At 38.9% G+C, this 26271-nt stretch overlaps 1 protein-coding gene across 1 annotated transcript in view; it reads left to right on the forward strand.

Annotated features, from left to right (window-relative positions):
- lamb2l (laminin, beta 2-like) overlaps positions 1–25972 on the forward strand; it is a 54431-nt gene extending 28459 nt beyond the window's left edge. Inside the window, exons 8-36 of the mRNA XM_072366368.1 lie at positions 159–361; positions 491–611; positions 1024–1212; positions 2572–2751; positions 2919–3031; positions 4234–4313; positions 4537–4693; positions 6446–6586; positions 7559–7720; positions 7836–7957; positions 11414–11534; positions 12222–12414; positions 12533–12676; positions 13571–13802; positions 13895–14058; positions 14223–14447; positions 14693–14907; positions 14987–15083; positions 16533–16905; positions 17008–17192; positions 17343–17581; positions 20317–20532; positions 20626–20770; positions 20884–21091; positions 23903–24044; positions 24251–24427; positions 24547–24712; positions 25259–25774; positions 25819–25972. Of these exons, the coding sequence (XP_072222469.1) occupies positions 159–361; positions 491–611; positions 1024–1212; positions 2572–2751; positions 2919–3031; positions 4234–4313; positions 4537–4693; positions 6446–6586; positions 7559–7720; positions 7836–7957; positions 11414–11534; positions 12222–12414; positions 12533–12676; positions 13571–13802; positions 13895–14058; positions 14223–14447; positions 14693–14907; positions 14987–15083; positions 16533–16905; positions 17008–17192; positions 17343–17581; positions 20317–20532; positions 20626–20770; positions 20884–21091; positions 23903–24044; positions 24251–24427; positions 24547–24712; positions 25259–25395 (4847 nt within the window). The 3' untranslated portion in view covers positions 25396–25774; positions 25819–25972. The remainder of the gene's footprint in view (positions 1–158; positions 362–490; positions 612–1023; positions 1213–2571; positions 2752–2918; positions 3032–4233; positions 4314–4536; positions 4694–6445; positions 6587–7558; positions 7721–7835; positions 7958–11413; positions 11535–12221; positions 12415–12532; positions 12677–13570; positions 13803–13894; positions 14059–14222; positions 14448–14692; positions 14908–14986; positions 15084–16532; positions 16906–17007; positions 17193–17342; positions 17582–20316; positions 20533–20625; positions 20771–20883; positions 21092–23902; positions 24045–24250; positions 24428–24546; positions 24713–25258; positions 25775–25818) is intronic.
- The last annotated feature ends 299 nt before the right edge of the window (positions 25973–26271 follow it).

Here is a 26271-nt window from a genome sequence, read left to right on the forward strand (position 1 = left end):
AGATAAAATGACAAGAGTATTGTATTTTTATGTTTATATCGACATTATGTATTATTTGGTATTCAGTAATAAAATATTTGTATAGTTTTTAATTGGTCACGCAGAGACATGATATGTGAATTAACTTCTTTTTTGGTCCTTTTTCTTCTCCTTCACAGAACTTTTGCGCATCACCAACCTGCGAATCAACTTCACAAAGCTCAACACTCTGGGCGATGACCTGCTGGACCGCCGCTCCGACGTCTTGCAAAAGTATTACTATGCCATTTATGAGCTGGTTGTCAGAGGGAGCTGCTTCTGTTACGGACACGCTTCAGAGTGTGCCCCAGTGCCGGGGGTCAACACCAGGGAAGGCGGCATGGTGAGTTAACACCAACACATCACCAAGTCTTCTTGCTTCAAAGACATGAAAAGAAGAAGGTGATAGATACTTGTTATATATACTTTTACATCCTGTATTTGCTTATTTTGCTCCACTCTGATTGGCTAGATCCACGGTCGGTGTGTTTGCAATCATAATACTGAGGGTCTGAATTGTGAACGCTGTAGAGAATTCTACAATGACCTTCCTTGGAGTCCAGCGGAGGCAGAGAACCCACATACCTGCAGAGGTGAAAGACCTATTATCTCATTGAATGATAACACAAGTATGAACTCAGAGTGCATTTGATTTATTACCGTCTTCAACTGAAAGCTAGTCTTATGTGAACATGTTCTACTTGTAAAAGGTTTTTATTCAACTATCTGTCAGCATCTGCAACAGGAAAGTATTGATCGGTTGTTTTTTGTTGCAAAATCTAAGTTTTTATACACATTTTACTTGTATTGTTAGGTATCCTAATATGGCTGTATTATAACACCAGTAAAACGTTGCATCTTAACATAGAAGTCAAAAAGGAAGCTTTTTCTGCTTCAGGTTATTATCGAAGGTCACTCAAGTTTTCAAACTTATTAAAAAAATTATCACTTCCTACCTTTTATGGTAATAATCAAGTCTAATTTTTTTGCCTTTTTTTTCCCCAGAGTGTAACTGCTACGGCCACTCAAACCAGTGTCACTTTGACATGGCAGTGTATTTGGCCACGAGTAATACTAGTGGAGGAGTTTGTGATAACTGTTTGCACAACACCATGGGACGCAACTGTGAGATGTGTAAACCTTTCTACTACCAAGACCCCAATAGGAATATCAGGGACCCTCGTGTTTGTGTTGGTAAGTAATTTTTTCCTTCTAACAGCAATTGGGATTGTCCACTTTGCCTCTATAGAGTGTAAGAATATTATTCCCCCTGAAATATTCTAATTTCCTTTCACTTGCTTTGCTTATGCTCTCTTTATATAACTGTATGTCATGATTAAAAACAATATATCCTCCTGTCTCTGTCAGTCTTGTCTCTGCACTTTACGTAATAAGAAAACTCTTAACATTTTGACTGAGTATACAACCCATTCTTGTAAATGCCTTGGTTGTCTGTCACCTTGACTTCTGCAATGCTCTTCTTGAAAGTCTTTCATCAACCACAGTAAAACCTCCACAGATGGTCCAGTGTGTCTGATGTTCAGTTAACCAAAGGCACACTCTTACTCATTGAACTTCTCTAGCTACCTGTAGCTTCTCGACTCAAATTCAAGTCACCAATTCATCTAACATTGACTTCTGGGCCTGGACCCAGCTATCTAATCTCAGTTATGTAGGTTTATTTCTTTTTCAACCACTGAGCTGCTTTCAAGAATTTACAAAAGTCTGTAAACATCTGGGAACCGAAGAGACCAGTTTCTGGACCTTTGGAAGAAGAATATTGTCCCATTCTTATCTGATATCAGCTTCTAGCTGCTCAACAGTCCCGGGTTTTTGTCATGTTTGTCGTTTTGTGATGTGACAAATGATTTGAATTACTGAAAGGTTTGGACTGCAGACAGGCATCTCCTGCACAATGACTCTTCTCCTATGAAACCATGTTTTTGGAATAGATGCTGTATGTGGTTAACAATGTCTTGCTGAAATATGCAAAGCCCTCCCTGTAAGAGACGCCTTCTGTATGGGAGCATTGGTTGCTTTAAAACCTGTATATACCTTTCAGCATTGATGGAGTCTTTCCAGATGTGCAGGTCTCCAGTTCAATAGGCACTAATGCACCTCCATACCATCAGAGATGCAGACTTATAACAAACTGGAAGTGTCTATGATGTTCAAAACGAATTTCAAATATTGACCAATACTGACCACCATGTGACCACAGAACAGTCCACAAATTCAAGATGAGATTTTCATGAAATAGTGAACTGCCTCACTTTCAACATCTTATATTTTCTATTTTAGGTTGAGAAAAACTTATTGGTTTATAAGATTAATACATTCTCTTTATTTCAATTTTACACAACATCCCAAATTTTTTGGAATTGTGGTTGTACTTCTTTCCCTCTTCTACTTGCACTCTGTCCTTTAAATGGATTTAGTATTTAATTTGAAAGCCAGCTGAACGTACTTAAGGGTGAATGTTGTTTTTCACTTGTAAGTTGCTTTGCATAAAAGTGTCTTCTAAATGACTAAAATCTAATCTTTTAATTGTAGCCTGTGATTGTGATCCGGTGGGATCGTTGGAGGGAGGTGTGTGTGACAGCCACACTGATCTGAACATGGGGCTGATCGCAGGACAGTGCCGGTGCAAATCCAACGTTAAAGGCATCCGCTGCGATGACTGCAAGGAAAGTTATTACGGGCTTAGTCAGAATGACCCACTTGGTTGCCAACGTACGTATATCTCTGTGTATTTTTTTTTTACCATAGAAAAACATTGTGTTTAAACAAGGGGTGAGAGTAGATATCTTTGTTTATTTTCTATTGCCCCCCAATCTGCATTGATCATTTTATACCACCTCAGCGATATAACAACTCTCTGTGTGTGTTTTTTCCATCAGCTTGTAATTGTGACCCCCGTGGCATCATTATGATTGGAGCTCCATGTGATCAGATCAGCGGGGACTGCTTTTGCAAAAGACATGTCACAGGCCGCTACTGCGATCAGTGTCAGGTTAGTAACAAAAGTTATCTTAATTCAATTTTTTTATATCAAAATATCTCACACAAGATTGCTTATTAGCTTTCAGCACTGGCCTTGTCTGGTAGTTGTGCCAGCAGGACTGTTTTAATGGGATTTTTTATTTCTGTGGCAGCAATTATATCACGAGCCTCATGACCTAAACTCTTTACCTTATTGTACTGTGAAAGTAGTGGCTCAGCTTTTAAGGTGATGGTCCTTTAACCAAACAAAGCTAAATACAACAACAACTGGCAACTCTTTCAAACAAGCCAAATCTTTCTCACTGTAAAATGATAGACTTCAGATCAGTTGGATATGTCCTTATAACCGTTCCCTGATCGATGGGCACCAACACTTGCTTCTTTAGGATAACTGCGGATGTCTTTCCTTCTTGGCATTGTTTTAACACACACCTAGTGTCATGATCCTGGATTTTTCCGGTTTCATTTTGAAGAATTCCCCCTTGTTTACTCTGTTATTTCGGTTTCTGTGTTACACCTGGTTTCTGTTGCTGATCAGCTCTCTCCTATTTTCAGTCCTCTCATCACTTCCTCTGTATACATTCTCTTGATTTTCAGTTGATCCTTGTCCGATCATTTCACATTACTTCCTTTCATGTTGCACGTTGTTCTGTTTTCTCCAGGGTTTATCTGTAGTTTCAGTTCAGCTTATCAAAAGCCTCAAGGTCATCTGCCAGTCTTCGCCTCCTCCTATAGTATATGGGTCTGTCATTGTCAAACCTGTGACACATAGATGCTCCACACTAGCAAACTATCAAAACTTAACTCAAGAGGTGTTCACACTTAATGAAGATACATTAATAAAGTGAATTTGATTAGCAGCACCTGGGTGCTTCTTACCCTCCTTATTTATCTTATTCCTATGGCAGTGAGGAGTAAGGGTGTACTTAATGTTAGTTATTGTTAAATGTCACATTGTAATATGTCATCCAGTGTTGTTCATTTCAGGTTCTATTCTAGATCTGGTAGGGACAAGAGGATTTTTTTATATGATAGTCATGATAGTAAAACCTCCAAACTGAAAGGAGGTGTACTTTCTTTTTCACAGTATTTTGGTGGTTCGGACAATAATGGAACATATTACATTATACATCGACAAGCCATGAAGTATCAAAACAAAATATACTTGTCATTGTGCCTTCTGGTTATGAGGACTATTTTCCATCTCTGTAGCCTGAATACTGGGGGCTCAGTAATGACCTGGCTGGCTGCAGACCTTGTGAGTGTGACTTTGGTGGAGCCTTCAACAACAGGTAAGGACTTTCTTAATCTGTAAACGTATGGTTATGAACAGAAACAAAGAGCCTTTGAGGTCTCATTTAGATACAAAAAGCACGGACTAACTATGATGTGACAGAGGTAGTCACTGGATTTCTGTCTGTAATATGTCATCATTGGTTCCTGATGGAGGGGTGAAAACAGAGAGTTGAAATGTATCAGTTCTACAATTAAACATTGCTTTCTCTGTTATACAAGATGCAAGATGGAAAATGGCCAGTGTGACTGCAGGAATAATCTAATCGGCCGACAGTGTTCAGAGGTGCAGCCTGGGTATTTCTGTGCTCCGCTTGACTACCTCAAATACGAAGCTGAAGATGCCACTGGACACTCTCCTGGTGACTCCTCACTGCCGGTAAGCTCAGCGGTATGAATAAATTGCTACAAGGTGCTCTTCCTGAGGAACAAACTGATACTATTTAATGTCAAGTTCTAAAGTTTTTTAAAGTAGCTCAAGAACCTACCTACCTCATCATCCTCTATAGAAACACACTCTTATGAAGTGCCTTTTACCTGATGAACTGTCTAATTCTAATGAATTCTTCACTCTGATTAGAAAACACGTGTCTGCATCATAAACAGAACATTAGAACTTTCTATACAACTCCTGATCGAATATTAAGAATCAGATAAAGGTGCTGAATTCAAAGTGAAAAATGTCACTATCATCCCACATCTTTAAACTGTATTTATAAAACAGCACTGTGCAGAAATCTTGAGCCACCTCTGATTTGTTTTTGCTCAAATACTATTTTATATCTGTCAAGCTGTGTTATCTTTGGTGGTTTTCATAGATGCAACTGAAGAAATGGGAGAAAATTATGTCTTTTTGACAGGCTGCTAGTGACAAAGTGCCTAAATATACTATTTAAAATTGTATTTTTGCTAAGCTGTCTGTTATGTGTAGGCACAACACTGGTTCATCCCTTTGAGTTGGGTGACATTTTTGTGCTTGAATGATTCCTAGGCCACTTTTAAGGAGCTTAACAAACAGAAAAAGCACAGTCCTCTCTGAAAGTGGTCAGGTTAAAGGACTGAAAAGTAATGAAAAAGCAGCCGATGCCCCAAAATCAACTTTGAAAGACCTTCACAAAGTCTGGAGAACTGTAAAAGATTAAATCAAAGTTTGGCAGCTTGGAAGCAAAATGTAAAGAAGTGAGGTGTGGATCAGCGCTTTTACTGTATATCTTCTAAGTTTTTAACTTTCGAAACACACAAGTATGCATCTTTTCACAACACTGTGCTGTTTATGATTAATTGATTCCTCTTGAACCACTGATGCAGCACTACCTTCAAGATTTGTGTTAATATTCCCTCCGAGCTCCATGCCATCAAACCTCTTACCTTAAAGACTCAGTCACTTTAACAGACTGTGGCTGTGTCACCAACAAATCTCACCTCCCTACTACGCTACATCAGTGTCATCATTCTTTACCATCTCTGTTTCCCTGCTTTCTTTCATTCTTGTCTCTCTTTCCTCCTCACCCATCCATCCTTTTCATTGTTGAGGGGCACTATGTATCTTACATTTAGCCCTCCAGGCAAGTTCCGACAGTCCACATGTACAACGTCACTGCCGCAGGAATGTGAGGAGAAAAGACTTCAATGTGTTTGGAATGTTATATGAAGACAGGCAACAATGCAAGGCACGTAGGCAGCGTCTGTTGCTTGTGTTATTTCTTCTTTTTAAGGTGGTATTATGGCTTGTTAAACTGTTGCTGGAATGAAACTGAGTACATCCTAAAGAACATTGAAGAGGTTTGGGTTAAGCTGCATACAGTCAAAACCCTTCTTTTCCAGACAGACATTACCATAAGTGATCCATTGAGGAACTGGAAAGGATTACAGATCTGAACTTTGACACAGTTGTTCCTGTGTTGCAGGCATGCAACACATGCATAGAAAAACACATTTTCAGTCTTACACTCTTGTTTATCGTGCCACACTTTGACGGTTTTCGCAAAGCTTCAATATTCCTGCTTTGTCATTTGCAATTTTAGGTGAGATTAAAGCAAGGTGAATCCCTGCAGATTACTACAAATGTTTTTGCAAAATGTTTTATATCAACTATGATGGACACAGCCTTGAAACGTCTCCCCTCCCTCAGGGCAAAGTTCGTCCTCAGGCAAGTGATGACTGCATTCAACATCTCAGTAACCAGGCAAGAAGGCATCGGAGACACGGACGCATATCCAGCTCGCGGCAACATCAGGCCGTACTAAGACGCATCCGGCAGCTTCAAAAAACAGTATGATTTTGATTCACATTTTATACTTATTTAAGGTTTATCAAGACAAGAATCCAGTTGTTACAAATAGCTCCAAAATGTTTTTAAAGAAAAGATGGATTAAAAACACAAAATTGACTCCTGGTCCCCAGGAATTTATTGGTTTGTGACCCTAAAATGATACAAAACTTTCTCTGAATTACGTATGTATCTGTACAGACAGGCGTTTCATTGATTTGAACTATGCTTTCTGATATAAGGAAGTAAAGTTACAAAGAGAGGCTCAGGCAGAGACAAATAGTTCAACTTTATAGTTCTCAATACACCTCCCAACTTGAATTGACAAACAGCTGTTGCATTTCATCAGCCTTTCTTCATAAAATCATTCAATTATTCAGAGAATCCACATCATTCACTTCTGTGACGGTGTTCTACAGATTTTTGAGTAACATACAGTGTACTGCCATCCAGACAAACATAAAAATGGGAATAAAAGAAGAGGTGAAACTAAAGTTGTTCTCACTTCTTTCAGCGAGACAATACCTTTTCTAAAATTTCTAAAAGTATTACAAGGCTCCTGACTGTTATCAGGCTCTTTATGATTATTCCAGGTATTAAATTAAACCTTTAACCTTTAATTAAACCTTTTGTGCACAGTATGACCTTGGCATGTGGAGAGTAATTGCATACGCCTGACTAAAAGCCTTAATTTTAGAATAACAATGTCAACCGCAAGTTAAACTGCAACTTTTCACAGCTGACTCTGAGAAAATTTAGAAATCCAATTGCTATGATAAACTGAGCAGCTTGAGTCTTCATAAAAGCTACTCTCCATCCCACAGACTGTGATATAGTCATGTACAACATAATTAACCCCAAGAAAGTAAAAGTCAGATCAGAAAGTGGACATTAATGTTTGTGTATGATTTCAGTAAAAGTGAAGAAGCAAAGAAAGCAAAGAAAAAAGGTAATTTGTTCTACTGTCTCTCTCAGCCGGATGTGACGACCGTCCATAGAGAGCACACTCCCAGCCACATGGTGACATGGACCGGACCCGGTTTTGCCCGTGTCAAAGATGGCGCCGGCCTGGTGTTTACTATTGACAACATCCCCTTTGCTATGGAGTATGACATCATGATCCGCTATGAACCTGAGGTGTGTGAGTGTGTTGACCATGAACAAATTTTTTTTAAAGAAAAAATAAACTTTTTTTTACCCCCAATGAATGAAAGGGCTGTCTACCTTCATCTGATTGTGTGTGTTTGTGCAGTCCACAGAGGACTGGGAGGCTGTAGTTAGTATCACCTCGGTAACGCTGCCTTCAAGTCTGCGATGTGGAAACCTCCTCCCAACTGAGCAGCTCTACACTGAAACCTTACTGCACCGCAACAGGTAACAACACTGTCATGTATGCTTATTTAGACATGAATGTGTGTGCATAAAAGTCACGGAGTGGGCCTCTGCAGCCAATATATTTGTTCATATCACGGCAGGGTTTGTTCAGGAATCCCAGCTAGCTCAGGAAAAATTGCGTCATTTCATTGTTGACTCTTAAACTTGCCCTGACTTGTGTGCTCTTTGTGTGCCAGTTGGTCAAACAAAGCAGAGAGGCTTTGTAAGAATCAGGTACAGGAAGGCAGCAGCTTTGTTTATTCAGGTTTAGATTGTGAAAAGTTGCTGCATTACCTGAGAACAAACAGCGAAAGGTGTAATTTGACAGAGAGGTTGTACTATATATTCAACCCCACCTGGTCAAGGTTCGTCGACTTTGTAATGGCTCGAGGGGCAAGATGGTTAAAACTGTAGTTTTATAACAAAAAGTGTTCATACAAAGGCAGAAGTATGCCTGTCTTCTTTCCCCAGTTTTTGTGCGTACGTAAATTTGTGCATACGTATGGTTATTGTTCAGAAATCTTGTCCCCAAGCCTGATTTCTTTTGCATAGAAAAACATTGTTTGCTCCAAAACCGAAAAGACATGAAAGCAGAGATGATCAATAGGGAGACCCATATGGAAGATTGAAGTTTTCTTTCAAAGCCCTTGGACTCCTAATATTTGTTTTTTTGCTCATCATTCTCACACTGGGTATGGCAGCATACTTCAAAATCGATGTCACAATAGTTTGGGGGTGTTGGGTTGGTTGTGCTTCCCCAGCTTTTTGTATCCTGGCACTTTGAAAAACAGGAAAATCTGCAGGCAATGGTGTGTGAGACACTGCATCTGGTGTAAAAGCTCAAAAACCGCTTGGAAGTAGAACAGAATTTGAAGCAGTGTAGTCAAACTTATGAATATATATAAAATACTTGTTGCGTCCTTAAAGTCACATTCGAGAGTTTCCCAACATGCCAGAGCAGCCGTCCTCATGCATTGCTGCATTTCTTTATACCACCTATAATTTAAACAATTACTGTTAAACACTAAAGATGGTGAGCAAAATCAGAAAGCAATACTACCGTTTTACTATTACTAACTCCGTGAAATGGTCCTTTTTGTTAAATTCAGATACCTTTTTTTGACTGAAGAGAGTGTTTGTATGCAGGGAATGCATGAAGAGCACATACGTGTCTGCACATATCATTTTTGCATTTGGCCCCAGGTCTTATATACATCTTTAAAAAAAAATCCTGGATAATGGAGGTGGAGTCTTACCATCAGTTCAGATGATATCTGTGAGCTTTCACAGTGGAAACTCACTTTTTGTCCTGTTGAAGTTATTGGAAAATGTAAGTTGAATCGTTGTGACGAGAATTATATGTGCACAGTATGTGATTGATATTTTGTTTCTGTCGAGCTAGGATTAGCATTTTACGCTGCTAATAATTTACTTGCTAAATGTCAGTTTCATGTCAGCCTCCTTTTGAAATTCACAAATGTATTTTCTGTGATGTTTTTCTCTACCTTTATACTACAAACAACATAATTTATCATGAAAGAATGTCATCCTAATCGCTCAATGATAATCAGTTTGAAAGAATCTAAACGCAAATTATGAGTATTTAAAGATTTATTTGTTTTTGACTGTTCCCATTTTGCTTTTCTCCAAAGAGTTATTGATAGCTGTTATGTCCGTGTGAACAGGAACATCATTAAGCGCCTCTGATTAAATGATTACAGCAATATTTACTTCATATTGGTCTTTTTAGAAGCAAAATTTGTTATATTGCTGCAAAGTCCACACCTCAGAATGAAATTAGGAAACAAGTGAGATATACAATAAAACCTCTAAAATTGAAACTGTTTAGTTTTAACCTGCTGGGAAAGCCTTTTTGGAGCCTAAACTCATCTGGAACGGAGAAAGCAGACCCTGCCTGGAAGTGGCTCTCTCAATGGGTCGTAGCACAGCTTCTGCCCTCTCCTGTGGTCAGTCTGTCAGCCAAAACCTCTTAGCAAAGTGAGACCTCAACACAGAGAAATGAGAGCAGGTCAAGTTTCCCTTAATAAACGGATGTTGCTAAAAGAACAGTAGTGTGTGAGTGTCAGAAAAAGTCTCTCAAAATTAGGCTCAAAGTCGCTGGATACGATTAACATAAAACATTTATTTCTTGCAAGAAAGAGACAAGTCCACACAACCTGTCAGGAAGCTGGCTCAGAGTTGTCTCACTCACAAAATGGTACTATTGCTATTTATATTATTTATGTTTGCTGGCCACCCAATGCTGTAAGAAAAGGACATTACTAGCCATTCAATGTTATGGGAAAACAAGTTCAGACAGTCAAAAACAATTTTGCTTGCTACACAGTGTTATGAGAACCAAAAGATAGGAGCAAGCCTCCCCCCATCACAGAAACCTTTATTCTTGCTGCTTCTCTCATAGTGTAACATCATTTTTCTAACAGTGAGGTGTGCATATCTAACCTGCCACCCAAATATTACACTCAACAATATTACAATATTACACTTAACTGTACAAAGTTGGTAAATATAAAATTAGTAAATGTCATCCACCTTTTTTACACTGAATATATAAAGGATCATTTGAAAATTTTATGAAGTGTTATGTTTCACATGCATTACTAAAATGTTTATCAATGAACTAACAGAGTTTAACACTTGACTTGCTTTTTCTTAAAGATTTTAAGAAAGTTTGGCTTTGGATCACTTCATCTCCTTTTGATTTTATTAAAATATTCAGTTTATTTGTAATTTGTCTGTTTCAGGTTTTGGAAATTAAGCATTTTTTATATTAAGGCTTAATTTTCTCCTCTTCCTTATTTTAGTAATATTGCACCATTGTGAATTCAAATGAAAATAGGCACTGTTTGATGTTCACATGCATGTTTTTAATTTAGCAAGACCTCATCTATGGAATTATAGGAGTACCAAAATAAATCTGTTATACGTTTAAGAGAATAAATTAGGAGAACACACAGGATTAAATGGAATAGAATAAATAGATACAGAGTTATAAAGAAAGATGTAATGCAATCATGAAAATTCAAAACATCTGCATAGTTTTTTTATGTTTAATTGTTTGTTTATGTATATGTTTTTAATGAATTTAAATTAATTTTTTGTTTGTACATTGCTTTGATTTTTTTCCTTTCTATTTTTACCTTTTATTTCCCTTTTATAATTTCTGTGATTCCTTTCTGTGACTTTATTGTTTCACTTTGATTTTGATTTTTCTCATTAATCTTTTGTTCTCAGTTTTACTTTGCTTTTCTCTCAAGCTTCTAATCTGACCCAGTCAAGACTGAGCATGAGACAAGAAATAACCAATTTATTTGGCAAATTCCTCATTCATGATACTGTGAGGTCTTAAGACTAAGATGAGTTTAAGAATAGAGCAGCTGACTATCTGTTCATGTACGCATTTCTTCTTACAGTATATGTAATGTGTACTTTCAGATACATCCAGATGTCGAGACCATTTTGTTTTGAGCCCTATAATCGTTATGTGATAGCCATAAGGTTCCAGCGCCATGGAGTTACACACAGACACCTAACTGCTTTCATTCTTATTGACTCGGTAAGTGAAGAATATGCGCCACTCCCCCCCCATGAGCCTTTTTATGCTTATAAAGCCTTTTATGAAGGGCCACTGTGACATCCCTGTGGCTTTGATAAGTAGCTGACTTTTAAAAATACATTTTTAGTGAAAGATTGAAAATGCTTTTAAAGTGCACATAACGTAGCCTATGATTCAGTTGGTTGCCTGAGCAGCAGTCACATGTGTATGGCGATATTTTTTTGCCATAATCCTGAGCGAACTGTGGGAGATTTTGAGTACAGGAAAACATATTTTTAGAGTGCATCTAATGCATGTTGAAAGGAAAATCGCATTCGAGCAAGAAATAATTCATTCTGAGCGAGCAGAACTCTGTTCTGTGCTCAGTAATTATATGACAGACTGCGCGAGCAGGTCGCGGCGACCTTGCCCCCCCCCCCCCAAACACAGCGTTACACGTGTATGTAGCTTGTTGTACAGGATGATATTTCCCCTTAGTAGACTCAGATGTTGCAAAGATTTGGAGTTAACTTTTTAAAGCTCTTATCTGTATCTGTTGATTTCCACAGGTGTTTACTTCAGCCTCTTATGATTAATATTGACTTTGTAACTCATAATGTGTATTTTCCGGTATCTGTTTAGATTAATTGCTATTATCTTTATGTATCATCTTTCATTGCCTATTGCCTTTTTTTAATTATCAAATAGCTGGTACTGATTCCCAAATACACTGAGCTTCCTGGCTTCCAAGGTAACGAGCAAGCGGCAGAGCAGCGCCAGGATGACATGATTCGCTACATGTGTCTGGATTCCTTCATGATCACACCAATGCCTGCTCTGGCTGAGATGTGTTCCAAACTCATCTGTAGTATATCATCTATTATCCATGATGGTGCTCTGTGTAAGTAAAAACATTAATGCACAAAATATGAAGATTTAGGGGATAAAGTTTAAAATTCTAATTCTAATAAATGATGAAAATGTATCATAATTCCTTCTTGTCGTCTGTCTGTATGCAGCCTGCCAGTGTGACCCCCAGGGTTCCCTCAGCGGTGAGTGTGAAAAGGTCGGAGGTCAGTGCCGCTGTAAGCCCAATGTGATGGGGCGACGCTGTGACCAGTGTGCCCCAGGAACTTACGGCTTTGGAATATATGGCTGCACAGGTGAGTGTGCTCAGGGATCAGTCTGCAACCAGTTTTTACAGATTATTATCATCAAAGTGGGGCTATGAGATAGAATATGCAGGGGTATTTTTGTCAAGGCCTCCAAAACAGATTGATTGAAAATGCAAACAGAAAATCCAGTGTTTTATTTACAAAGTTGGGCTAGACTGTATAAAAGTTTTTTTGACATACTCAGTGGGAGTTATGCACGGAATAGTGATTCAATAAACTATGCAGCAAAAGTTTGGAGACGGAGATTAGATGCTATTAGAAGCCCATACAGAGAGCTACTAAGAGACACTCAAAGATCCTCAGAGGACACACATAAAGAACACAGGCTGTAACAATGATATGAATGTGATAGTCCATTTAGTAAATATTCAGGCTCTTTCACAAATCTCACTGAAGACAAAACACATCTTTAGAATTTTGTGCTAGATGATTTAGAAAAAAAAACTGAAGTCTTGTATTTTTAAAAACACATTAAAAAGCCTTACTGCAGTATTTGGTACCTCTCTAGGAGTCTTGCATAGTGTCATATTTAGCGCTTTGGTTCACGAAGGTCGGATTGATAAATTGCAGCCCTCATCCTGGGGTTCATAGCTTAGTTGTTGTTCAGATTATATTGTGTTGTGTATATGAAGCCATACTAATGATCATAAAACCTAATATTTGATGCTGTATAGTGCAAAAAAAAAAGTCATTACCTTCATCTTTTTGTCCCTGACACTGTAAAATGTCTACAAAGACCCTTTCACCGTTTATAAAAGTTTTTTTTAACTGAAAGGTTGACGTGCTGCTACAGAAAGCACACTACCCTGTTTTGTAATTATGTGTGCTAATGTGGTTCCCAGCGATAGAAAACATCTAATAATCCTTATCCTTCCCACCCAGCCTGTGACTGCCACTCCGAGGGTTCTTTGAGTCATCAGTGTGACCCGGTCACAGGTCAGTGTCCATGTAGGCATGGAGCCGCGGGGCGTCAGTGCTCAGACTGCCAACCAGGCCAGTGGGGTTTCCCCAGCTGCAGAGCCTGCCAGTGTAACGGCCACGCAGATATCTGTGACCCTCAAACAGGGCGATGTAGGGACTGCAGGGACAACACAGCAGGTCACCTCTGTGAACGGTAAGGACAACTCGGTATCAGATATTCATTTCTTTTGCCTCTTGTTGTCAGGTTGTTAATTAATGCATTGATATCTCTCTCATTTGTCCCAGCTGTGTGGATGGGTTCTTTGGAAACCCTGTGCTTGGCTCAGGGGAGCACTGTCGCCCCTGCCCCTGTCCTGGTTACCCCGATTCAGATCACTTTAATGGACATTCCTGTGAAGCCGACCAGGCATCTAATCAGATCATATGCAACTGCAAACAGGGTTACACAGGTAAGCAAATGATGGTGAAATACTGTTCAGTTCAGATGTTGACTTGATATACTGATCATTAGTGATACAAAGTGCACAAAATCTTTGTTTACCACAGTGGCTAAATGTTACATTAGTCAGAGGCAGCTTTAAACTCTAATCATGTCCACCTATTTCTCTCGGAGGTCCCCGCTGTGATCAGTGCGCCCCCGGTTACTATGGCAACCCAGAGCAGCCAGGTGGACAGTGTCTCCCATGCGAGTGCAACAACAACATCGACCCCCAGGATCCCGAGTCATGTGACCAGAGAACCGGACGGTGCCTCAGGTGCTTGTACCACACTGACGGGCCGTCCTGTGCCTTCTGTGCACTGGGTTACTATGGCAACGCTTTGACCCAAGACTGCAGACGTAAGTGACGATTTAAAAAAAATAAAACATTCTCTTACCTTGTCTTTTGATCAAACATTTGACATCAATGTGGAAGCTGGAGCTACTTTTATGTTGTTAAATGTTCTGAACTTTTATGTTGTTGAGTGTCATCAACCCAAATGTGGATGTTCCACTATAAGTTTTTCTGCATATATGTCTGTTCTTTTGAACATGAAGAGTCTTGCCTTGTCTTTATCTATGCATTGTATATACTCTTTTCCCAGGCTGTACTTGTGTCACTGCTGGCACCCTGCAGTCTGCTTGTAAAGATGGACAGTGTCACTGTGACCGTCGGACGGGAGCCTGTCCTTGCAGGGAGAACGTGATCAGCCATAACTGTGACCAGTGCGCCGCTAACTACTGGAACTATGGTCAGGACAGTGGCTGTGAGCCCTGTAACTGCGACCCACAACACTCCTTGGGAACTCACTGCAACATGGTGAGGATGACAAAGACTGTAAATCTCTGAAGAGCCTGAAAATATCCCTACTGTATCTGTCTTTCTGTGTCTTCTACAGTTCACAGGCCAGTGCCACTGTCAAGCAGGCTTTGGAGGCAAACAGTGCACAGAGTGTGAGCAATTCCACTGGGGAGACCCACAGATTCAGTGTCATGGTAACTCATTTGGTTCTGACATTCATTCTCAAACATTCAATAAAGTTGTATAAAAAGTTTTGGGTTTTTTTACGATTGAGAAACGTTGCTAAACTGAAATCCATTATTTTGGGTGATGACTTGAAGACAGTTGCTGCAGCCTTAATCACCTTCAGGCTGGATTATTATAACTGTTTGTGTCTGGGGCCTCAGTCAGTCTCAGATTTTGCTTTCAAAATTAAGCAACTAGACTCTTACTGGTACCAGAAAGAGACAAAGCATCACCCCTGTTCTTCTCTTGCTTCACTGGCTCCTGATTAGATACAGAATTAATATTACAATTCTGTTAAATGGTGCCCTCTTTATGTGACATTTTTGTTCTCCTTTCATATTTCCAGCAATCTTAAGTATTTTCATTGTTGTTTTTTTGTTACTTTTTAAGGAAGTCATTCTTTTTCAAGGTAAATTTGCTTCTAGTTAGCAACCAGTCCTGATTCAGTAACATCAAGCAATCAATTCAGTGGCTTTTGGTGAAATGTGTGAGCTGAATAGGGAAACTTTACTTTGAAGGTTTTGTGTGTTTGTCAGCTAAAAACTGAACACATTCAGCCTCAAACATTTTGAATTTACTGTATGAAGTAGACTTACATATACAGTTGATCAGTCACTTTGTTGTTTGCCAAGTTTATGAAGACACGTAAGCAAAGGTTTTATGAAGTATTATAAGCCCAAAAGCAGGCACAAAACCTGAGGCATACTACTGGACATACTGCATACTATGTAGCAAATTCAACATGGTCAAACTGAAACTCCAGTCAGTTTTTATTTAGAAGAGTGCTTCATTTATTTATTGCTTTTTTCCACATGCAATATACACAGAGGGCTGGATAGTGTAGTGGTAAGATTGCCACCCTTCATGTGGGAGACCTTGATTCAAATCCCCCTGCATGAAAGGTACCATCTCCAGTAGGGATCCTTAGGCAAGACTTCCTTACCCTACCTGCCTACCAGTGTAAGTTTAAACTGCCTTTAAAAAGTTGGAAAATACACCAAAAGAAATAACTTTGAGCCTTACACTGAGTAAGTTTCACATTATGCGCCCCTCTTACTGCGCTGAGATTATACATCAATGGAAATCTTTTCCACTATTCTAGTAATCTCAAATGTTTTCTCCATTTTCTCTTGATGCAACATGCCATGTGAGCTGCAGTCACCTCATTGTTAGTCCTCCATGGTTTGCTGCTTCACCTTTCCTTTTCTTTCTTCACTTTATATTTTTTCACTCTTATGTCTTTTTGCTACTGTTTTTGCGACTCATTTTGCTTTAAAGATGTCATGAAAACTCAATTCAACTCGGTAAACAGTGAATATGTCTCAAAACATGACTGTAGGGCACCGAAACATTGACATTTGAAATATGAATATAATCCCAGCCATTGTTTATTCATTTTTTTTCCTCCTTCCTTTCAGAGTGTAACTGTCACTCTCTGGGCTCACAGACTGCCCAGTGTGACCGAGTAACAGGGCAATGTGAGTGCCAGGAGGGAGCAGAGGGAAAGCAGTGCGATGAATGTGCTCGGGGCTTCACCGGTAACTTCCCCAGTTGTGTCCAGTGTCACCCATGCTTCCAGCTGTGGGATGACATAGTGTGCCAGAATAAAAGGGACTTGGAGCACATCCAGTACACTGTGGAGAAGATCCTGGAGAGTGGGGTCACGCCTGGAGGCAATGACACTCGCATCAAGGAGCTGGAGAAGAAGCTGAAGCAGGTGAAGGATCTGATCAGGGCAGAGGACAGCAATAAGATCCACCAGATGATTGGACAGAGTATTGATGACCTGAGGTGGGCAAATAACACCGTGTGGATGTTTATATTCTCACTTGTTACCAGCCACATACATTTAAAGAACAAAATAAAAACGTATATATCCTGCCTGTGTTTTAGAGCTGAGATTGCCCTCACTGATGGACGTCTAATGGGCATCGGCCGAGAGTTAAATACAACAGCAACAGAAGAAGAGGCCCTGAAAAGCACATTGGAGGACTTAGAGAAAGAGCTGAGGGACATTAACACTACTGTAGCTCAGAAACAACACCTGCTGGATAACTACTTGTCCTCAGGATTTTCAGGTATCAATCTTAACCAGTCAAGCTTAAAAAATACGTCATGTAGGGACATGAGACGTGTTTTTTTTTTCAAAGCCAGAAGGCACACAACAAGTTACAAAATATGTAATAACTGAATATAACTGTTAAACATTTTGTCCTGTTTTCTTAAAGATCAATTTAATAAAGTGAAGAAGTACTATCGAGAGTCACTGCAGGCTGAGGAGAAATGTAACGCCTCCGTGTCGGGGCCTGTGGAACAGTCCAAAGTAACTCGAGCAAACACAGAGGACCTGCTGAATGCCAGTAGAGACACTTTTCTCCAGGACCTGGCTGCCCAGAACCAATCATTAAAGGAGCTGCAGGAGAAGGCTTTTGACCTTGATGAGAAGACCCATCACCTCAGTAACAAGGTGCTGGAAGTTCCACTCATTTATCCACTATATTAACTACTTAAATGTGTTACATAAAAAGTCAATAATTAATTAAATCTAGACATCTGCATCTTTTCTGTATTTTTATCTTGAGTCAAAAAACAAAATAACCAAGTGAAATTCATGATCAATTTTGAGGCATCAACGGTCTTCTAACAGTTTGGTTGGGTTAATCAATAATGAATGCAGGTATTTTTATGACCGTAAATAATATCTCTGGCTTACATTGTGCCTAAAAAAGAACATGGTATGCTATTGTACAAGTTTAAAGTTTCATTTTGGAGTCAGCTAAAAGGCTTACATGCTTTAAAGGTTCAGTGTATGGTATATCAAACCTAACATGTATCATGTGATGATATAGCAGTGTCATGATTTTACCAGAGCGTGCAACTGTTCTCTTTCTGTGTGTATTGTATGTCCTTTATCCTCTTTGTTTTCAAAGTCCGGAAGGCAGCCCGTGCATGTTCATTCATGTGCGTCTCTGTTAGAGCGGGCCAAGTTGTTACTTTTCCTTCCCTGAACAAACCGTGTTCTTCACTTAAAAAGATTCATACAAAAAGAGGGATAAGATCAAAGTCCATATTGATCTTTTTTCATGAGACAGAGAGATCCCTGAGCTGTTGGAGGTGCTCCAGTTAGGTGTCACTTTGAATTTTTGGCTCTGCTTTTTTTATGTTGTGGCCATGAGTGACTGCTGTTCATCTAGAATTCCCACTGTTACAATATATCTTATGTCGCTCCCTGAATTCCCCCGAAGATTGTGATCTGTCATTATGAAGCTTTCAGTTTGGCAGTTAGTCCTTGCTTTTTTATCTTTTTGGAGTCAGACATAACCATAAAGATGACTTAGCTAAGAAGTGATACAATTATCAATGAGGCCTTTTTGTTTTTTTTATACTTATGGAGTCAGATGTTTTGAAGCTAGAGTTTAGAGGCTATCAATGCCATTCCACCTCTGCACTGGTTCTGGGCAACTTTGTAAAACAATTTTTTGCAGACAGCTTAATTCCTTAGTTGTCAGTGCAGTCACGCCACACTGTGACCAAATACAGATAAACACACAACACAATTAAATTGCACAGGCAGAGATGAAGTCAACTGACAAGACAGTACCTGTTTAGTGGAATTCATTTTTAACAAGATACACATTCATAAGAAAATGTGCTACATCAAGATGTTGTTAAGTCAAGGCAGGAAAAGAAAAACTATAAACTGGACTATAAACAAAGAGTTTCAGGCAGTTCAAAATCAGTGTCCACTGTGGGAGAGATTAATTTTGTGTTGACATGACATGCTAGAGGTAAGGGAAAAGATTTCTGAAAAAGACCATGACATTTTCGATTATCCTCTTTGAGTTTTTAAGCCTTCATTACAATACTGTTTTGTCTGGTATATTGTTTATGAATGCACTACGTATGGCTTTACGGTAGAATTTTCATTTCTTATTTATTCCTGATTGTTGTCTTTATAGTGTCACAAGCCCCTAAAAGTTTACCGGAAGCCTCTGCGTGTTGTAAGAGGACGTGCAGGCACAATGAAGCAGCATCACCAGTGATGTTGTTACTTCTGCAGACAGTTTAAACGTTCAAGGAGTGAAAACATTGTTTCAGCCTCAAGTCTTTTGCTGTTTTACTGAGATCTAAGGTATAAGGCTGAGTAGGCAAAGTATGTTCACTGAAGCGTGATACACTGCTCAAACTGGGGGTGTTGGTGCAGCAGTGCTGGTCACACAGCAGCCCACAGAGCTGTCAAACCAGGAAGTGCACTTGAGCTATATTAACTCAAATTCTGTTGATGCCACATATTCGTAGGGGCTGTGTGTGTAGCAGTGACAACTAATCCTGTGCTAAAAGCTAAAGTGATCAGATTTGACAAGCAATAGTGGAGATTCAGTGCGAGTTGTTTGGGACAAAAAGGTGAAAATTAGATACTGACAATATTCAACCAATCAGACCTAAAGTTTCTGACTAATTTCAAATGTACTGTCTCTCTAAGAAGGCTGTTTCTTTGGGAGAAATACTGTATTTCTCTTGGAACTTCATTTACCCCTGGGTACTGCAGAAAAAATAGAGCAGGCCAATAAAAGGACCATCCAAAAGAACCTAAATCCTGGAAAAAGATTCTGCTGTCAAAATTCAGCTTACATTCAAATAAAGCAGGCTCTAAAGCCACACTAAATAAAAGTTTATGCACCAGATTTTCAAGACGGGAGATCTGTAGTGATTCAGTCAACTTCGACTGGGTTTACTTGGCACGGGCACAGTCCCATCTGATCCAGAACATTGTGGAATCTTGAAATATCAGTTAAGAAGTGAGCAAATTCATATGAACAATATGAAAGGTTATCAGGGTCGGGGCCAGCAATCTTCTTAGATTAAATTATTGCTGCAATTTGGTTAAACTTCTTAGAGGAAAATATAATTATTATTATTATTATTATTATTATTATTATTATTATTATTATTATTATTATTATTATTATTATTATTGTCCTGAGTTGAAATGGAAAAAGGTTGAGTGTATCATTTGCTTTAAAAATGTAGGTACTTTATAAGGTCAAATTTGGGTTGAGTAGCTCAAGCAGCATTTTAATAGTAGGTGGTTTCAGTGCAAAGAATAATGAAAAGCTGTTTTATTTGCTCTTTGAGATGCTTTGACATGTACTAGTTCCTTTAACCTGTTCAGTTCTTGTGAACTGTACTTATTCCTTTCAGGTGTGTGGTGGACATAGCAATGCCACTGTTAATGGCAGCTGCCCGGACAGCCCATGTGGTGGTGCAGGTTGCCGTGACGATCAGGATAACCTCATATGTGGAGGAGAGGGATGCAACGGGACAATGAGCTCTTCTGCAAAAGCACTCCATGATGCGAGGAAAGTCATGGACAGCCTGAATCGTTACAGTGAAGAGCTACAGAATGTCACGAGAAAGGTGTGAAAAGTTTAAATCATCATCTTTTGTGCCATAGTTGGAGACTAAGTTAAAAAAGCTTCTTTGTGAATTGTTTCTACTGCTTGTGTTCAGCTCCAGGATATAGCTTCTCTGACACAGGATGTGAAAAACCAGACGATGACTTCGCTGGAGAAAGCCCAGAAGAAAAAGGACAACTTTGAAAGCAACAACAAGAAGTTGAAAGACTTCATTAAAAAGATCAGAGACTTCCTCACTGGTACGTGGTTAATGTTTTTTTTAACTTGTTTTTAAGTTGTTTTATGTTCTCTTGCTAACTGCATTATGGATGTGTGTTGATTTTCTCTCTGCTCTCCTTTTTTTGCTGCTCAGAGGAGGGAGCAGATCCTGAGAGCATAGAGCAGATCGCTAAGCAGGTGTTGTCGATCACGCTGCCATTCAACAGGACTACTGTGGACAAAATGATCAGAGACATAAAGGACAGCCTTTCCAACCTCACCAATGTTGAAGCGATTGTAAATCAAACCAAACAGCACATCAGCACAGCCAAGGAGCTGATTGACAAAGCTAAAGATGCCAAGTAAGTAAGACTACTTTCCCTAAAAAGGAAAATCATAGTACCCATAAACTACTTTTATAAGACAGCAACTAAGACACCATTTAATAAAAATGTACAGTATATGTTGTGTTAATGCCCCTTAACATCAGTCCATAAACAATACAGACCATGTAAATACACCATTGTTTGCTACAGTAGATATGCAGCAAAAATACGACAGTTTTTTTATCCACTATTCTAAAGTGTGTAGTAGAAGCTATTATGGATCAGGGTCAACGATTGAACACATTCTCAATCCGGAATGTTTAGTTGTTTCAACAGTGGAATTACGTAGCATTTTCACCATAAAAGCTCAAAATGTTAAAATGACATTTATGAAACATATGACATACCTACATTTTGCAGTATGTTAAACATTTATTTAAAAATGTGATTGTCAACCTTATAGAAAAATAATTTTTAGGTTTTCATTTCAAGACATGAAAATCATCAGACTTACCAGGTCTTAGAAATTGAGTTACTACGACCTCTATTTGATACATAAACTAATCCAAAAGGCAGAAACAGTGAAAACCAAAACCAAATTATATTATCCAGATGCTTTGAAAATAAACTACAACCAGTCATATTGCCCTCATAACTTGAGCTGTAACCAACCAAGAGCAAACAAGTTTTAGTCTTCACAAAAGTGGCAATTATCAAACCCAGCAGATGTGTCACATTAACAAACACAGGCAGGATACATGCTCTTAAAAGAGCACTCTCAAAGAAAAGTATTGTTGCGCTCACCAGGCATTCTCGGTGGGTTAAAAAAAAAATCATGCTATTTGCTTCTTTGTCTGGCAAAGAAATGACCACATCCTTTAAAAATGACTTCAGATTACAATCTGAGCAAAGAATTGAACCCACAGAGAAACATGAATACAGAGTTAAACACATTATGACACAATGGACACTAAATCAAGGTTAAGTATGTAAAAGAAAAAGAAATTGAAAGAACGTCTGAAATCAAGTTTCTTGTAATAATTAACTTACCGCATGAAAACACAGAAACACCATTGAAATTTTCCGTCATGACCAAAAGCTTCTGCATCCGTCTTCATTTTTCTTTAGGTTTCTATTTGTTATTGATAGATATTTTATAGTGATGAAAACCCATAACAATTATTTATGAGTTGATCATTGTTTAATTGCCATTGTAATTTCTTGCAATGCTGCAAACTTTCACAAGCTTTTCTGGCCCATTAGTTGGCATGTTTCCACAGATACCAAATGTTTAAGGAAATCAAGACTGCCCTCCTCTCTGATGAGTTTATCCACTTTGTAGTTGATGAACACGTTTTTCACTCGTAGTTAACTTGTGTCTACTGCTCCCAAGTGGCCAAAATCAATGTAGGCAGGTTGAACCCATTTTTAATTTTAGTATGAAACTTTTAACAGTCACAACACACAAACCATGGCGTTGCAACTTTATTTTTCTTTTTTTTTATGTTTTTTACAAACAGATTAAACTTGAGGTGTTTTTGGTGCTGCTCTTGCTGGTGCATATTCTTTATATTTGATTTTTGCTTTCAGTGATCCTACAGTTTTAGTAACTTTGTGTCCAATTACTGAATGGGCAAAAGTTTGAACCACCCTTCTTTGTCTGATATATTGCCAGAAAAAAAAAATATATTAAATGCAGCAGTTTTCTGAAATGTGTGCAAACATAAATGGAAATGCAGAAAGGCAAAAACAGTATTTGTACAATTCTAACAAGCCTGAAAGTCAATATTTGGTCTGAGCTCCTTTATTCTCCAACACAGCCCGAACCCTCTTGGACAAGCTTTCTGTCATTTCTTTAAGTAGTCTTTAGGAATTGCTCTCCAGGCTTCTTGAAGGACATCCCAAAGCCCTTCTTTGGATGTTGGCTGCCTTTTGTTCCGTTCTCTGTCAGATGATCCCACACTGCTTCAATAATGTTGAGGTCCGGGCTCTGGGGAGGATTCATCCCTCCATAAGACCTGTTGCCACTGATTTTCAGTCCACTTCTTCTGTCATTTGGCATAGCTCAGCCTTTTCTCCCTGTTTCCCTTCCTTAAGAATGGCTTCTTGACAGCCAGCCTTCCATGGAGACCATTTCTGATGAAGCTTGGGCCAACAGTAGATGGATCAGCTGAAGGTCCAGATGCATCTCTCAGGTCCTGGGTCAGGTCTTTGCTGGATTTTTTTTCCTCTGTCTAAAGGACATCACAGATAGTTTTTTAGGCCTGACACTTCTTCTTTTGTCCTCCACTTGTCCAGTTTCCTCAGATGTTTTAAGGACACACTTCACACCATGCTGAGATATACCAAGTTTTCAGCTAATAGCTCTCTGGGAATCACCTTGTTGCTGCAAAAATACTATTTTCTGTCTGTCAAACTGTGTTATCTTTGGTGTTTTTTGTAGATGCAACTGAAGAAATGGGAAGAAATGCTGTATCTTTTCAACAGGCTGCTAAGTAGTCTGTTATATGTAGACACAACACTGGTAATCCCTTGAATTAGTTGTCTTTTTATGCTTAAACGATTAATAGGTCAGTGTTAAGTGCTTTAAAAATGGTCGGGTACAAGGACTGTATTGAAAATGAGTGAAAAGAAAACCTTTGGAAAGCCTGGAAAACAACACTTCAAGACAACTTTAAAAGATCACAAAGTCTGGCTGCTCGGATGCAAAGAAATTAGGGATGACTCAAAACCTTTGCTCAGAACTGTATGTTTAATTAAGCTTATTTACTACAATGAATATGACTTACATTCATTACACAGACCTAGCGCATGACAGTTTGTTCTCTCTCTTTTGGCATTGTGAAGGATCCAAGCAGTGGGAGTAAGGGATATAGTGAATAACACCAAGCAGACATTGGATGAAACTGAGAAGGCCATAGAGAAAGCAAAGACAGCCCTGAAAGAGGCCCAAAACAACCTGAACGGCACAAAGAATGCGACTGCTGAGGTACAGATGACTGAACATTACTTCTGTATTCTTAATAATTTACCAGCTTCAAAGTAGTATGTAAAATAAAAAGAAAAAAAAAAGAAGCAGTTTGTACTTATTTCCCTTTCTTTAATGGTTAGTTTACTGGTGTGTTGACCACCTGCCTCCTTCATATCTCCTCATTTGTCTCCATAATTTAATTTGGACGTATTGTTGTCCTTTAGGTGGAAGGCAAGCTGCAGCAGCTGGAGGACAAGCAGATGGACGTCATGATGCGCTTAAACAACCTCTCCATCGGAGTGGATGGTCTCAGGAACAAGACGGATATGAACAGGCAGATGGCAAAGGACGCCCAGGCAATGGCTGACAACGCCACTCAGGAAGCCTCCTCACTGGAGCAGGTATGAAGTATGAGCATGAAGGTCTTGGCCTGTACAGCTTTTCAAGGGATGCAAATATTGTGGACTGAAATTAAAATGTTAAGAGAAGTTCTAACTAGGGATACTGTGTCATCCCTCAGAGCCTCAACAACACAGAACAACAGTACCGTGAGCTGAAGATGAAGTTGGAGTCTCTTGGTGGGGAGTCTGGAAATCTGAACAGTACACATCAGAAGGTCAGAGAGATGAAGAAGGAGGCTGAGGATCTCCTCAGCAAAGCCAAGAGTGGGATTAAACAACTGAACAGTGAGTGCATGAAGCTGCTTTCAGTGTTTTGAAATTGGGTGTGCCAAAAAAATCAACCATTTCATGACTCGCAGCTTTTGTCCTTTGGGAGATTTCGCCAGAATGTTTTGATGTTATTTTCTGTACATGATTAAATCTTCATAATGCGTGACAATTTATGTAGAAAAACCTAGAATTAGAAGACCAGTTAGTCTGGTTATTAACTATGATTGAGATAATTAAGCATATTAGTTCAATTTCCCTACAATGTTACTGTATTTTGTTGTTCCTGGCCCAGCTTCTTCAAATGGTATTGCTGATGTTATTGTCAAAATAAGCTTGGCTATTTTCTAAAAAATTGTTTTGTTATTCAATATATTGACTATGTACTTTTTAAAATCATGTTTTCTAACCTGTAAAGATTTTTAATCACATGCAAACTGGTTTGTTGTGAAACATGGACACTATTTTCCTTGGGATTGTCACAGGTGACCAGATGACCCACTTGACATAACACGCTTTTATACGTGGTTTCCCTTGTAAAACGCTTTCCTTCTCTGTTTGCAGGACTAGAGAAAAAGTTACTGAACAATGAGCAGCGGATGCAGAAACTGCAGGAGGAGCTGGAGAATCTGACGCAAAATGTGACTGTGGTACGGGATGAGATCCGGGAACAAGTGCAGAAGTACAGTAACTGTGACTGATGTTGTTCGTTTCCTGTACATCATTTGTCGCTGCAGTACAGGAGGGGGACATCTGATAGCGTGACTCGAACAGACGAACATCACTTACGAAAGTAAAATGCTGCTCCGGAGTTATCTCCATTCTTTTACTGTATTTTAAGTTTTACACCTCACCTATCGAGTGTTATATCACACAGTTACCTTCCTCTGTTCATGTACTGTACTTTTACACATCTTGATAGCAACACTACATTGTGTGGTGTTTCCCCTTAAGCTATTTCAACAAGTGAATGCCTGTGGAGATGTTTGTTTCATTGTAAAGGCCATGATTATTGATGTAATTGTAATAAACTGCAGAGCTACATCAGATTATGTTATCAGAGAGTTACTTTTAGCAAATGTGATTTTACGTTTTGTAGTCTTTTTGCTGTAATTCGACATTAGTATGGTATATTCTGACATTTGTTTAAAGAAATATCTGGTTGAAACTTTTATGTCTCTCTTTAGAAAGAAAAAAGTATTTCACACTAATTTCTTTCTGATATGTTGGCAGAGGCAAATAAATTTGATACAGTTTATGTATATTCACTGCACCATATGCTGTGTGACTGTTCGTGTCCAATGTTTATATTTCTGCAGTAGCAGAGATGTTGATTCAAGTCATTGCCTCCAGGTGGCGCCCTACAGTTAGCACGGTAGTCCTATCACATATCCTTGTGTTCTCAGTCTCGCATCTCTTCTCTCTTTCCATTTGCCAGTGTTGATATAGAAACACTGCCACCTTTAAGCTTTTCACAGCATTTATTAATTTAATTCTCATCAAATGTTATTGTTCATGTGGTGTTTGGGCCTGAGTTATTGTCCTAATTTTAAGCAAAATTTTAAATATCTTTGTAG

Source organism: Leuresthes tenuis, unplaced genomic scaffold, assembly GCF_036924035.1.
Source record: "Leuresthes tenuis unplaced genomic scaffold, fLeuTen1.0.hap1 SCAF_16, whole genome shotgun sequence".
NCBI classification, from domain to species: Eukaryota; Metazoa; Chordata; class Actinopteri; order Atheriniformes; family Atherinopsidae; genus Leuresthes; species Leuresthes tenuis.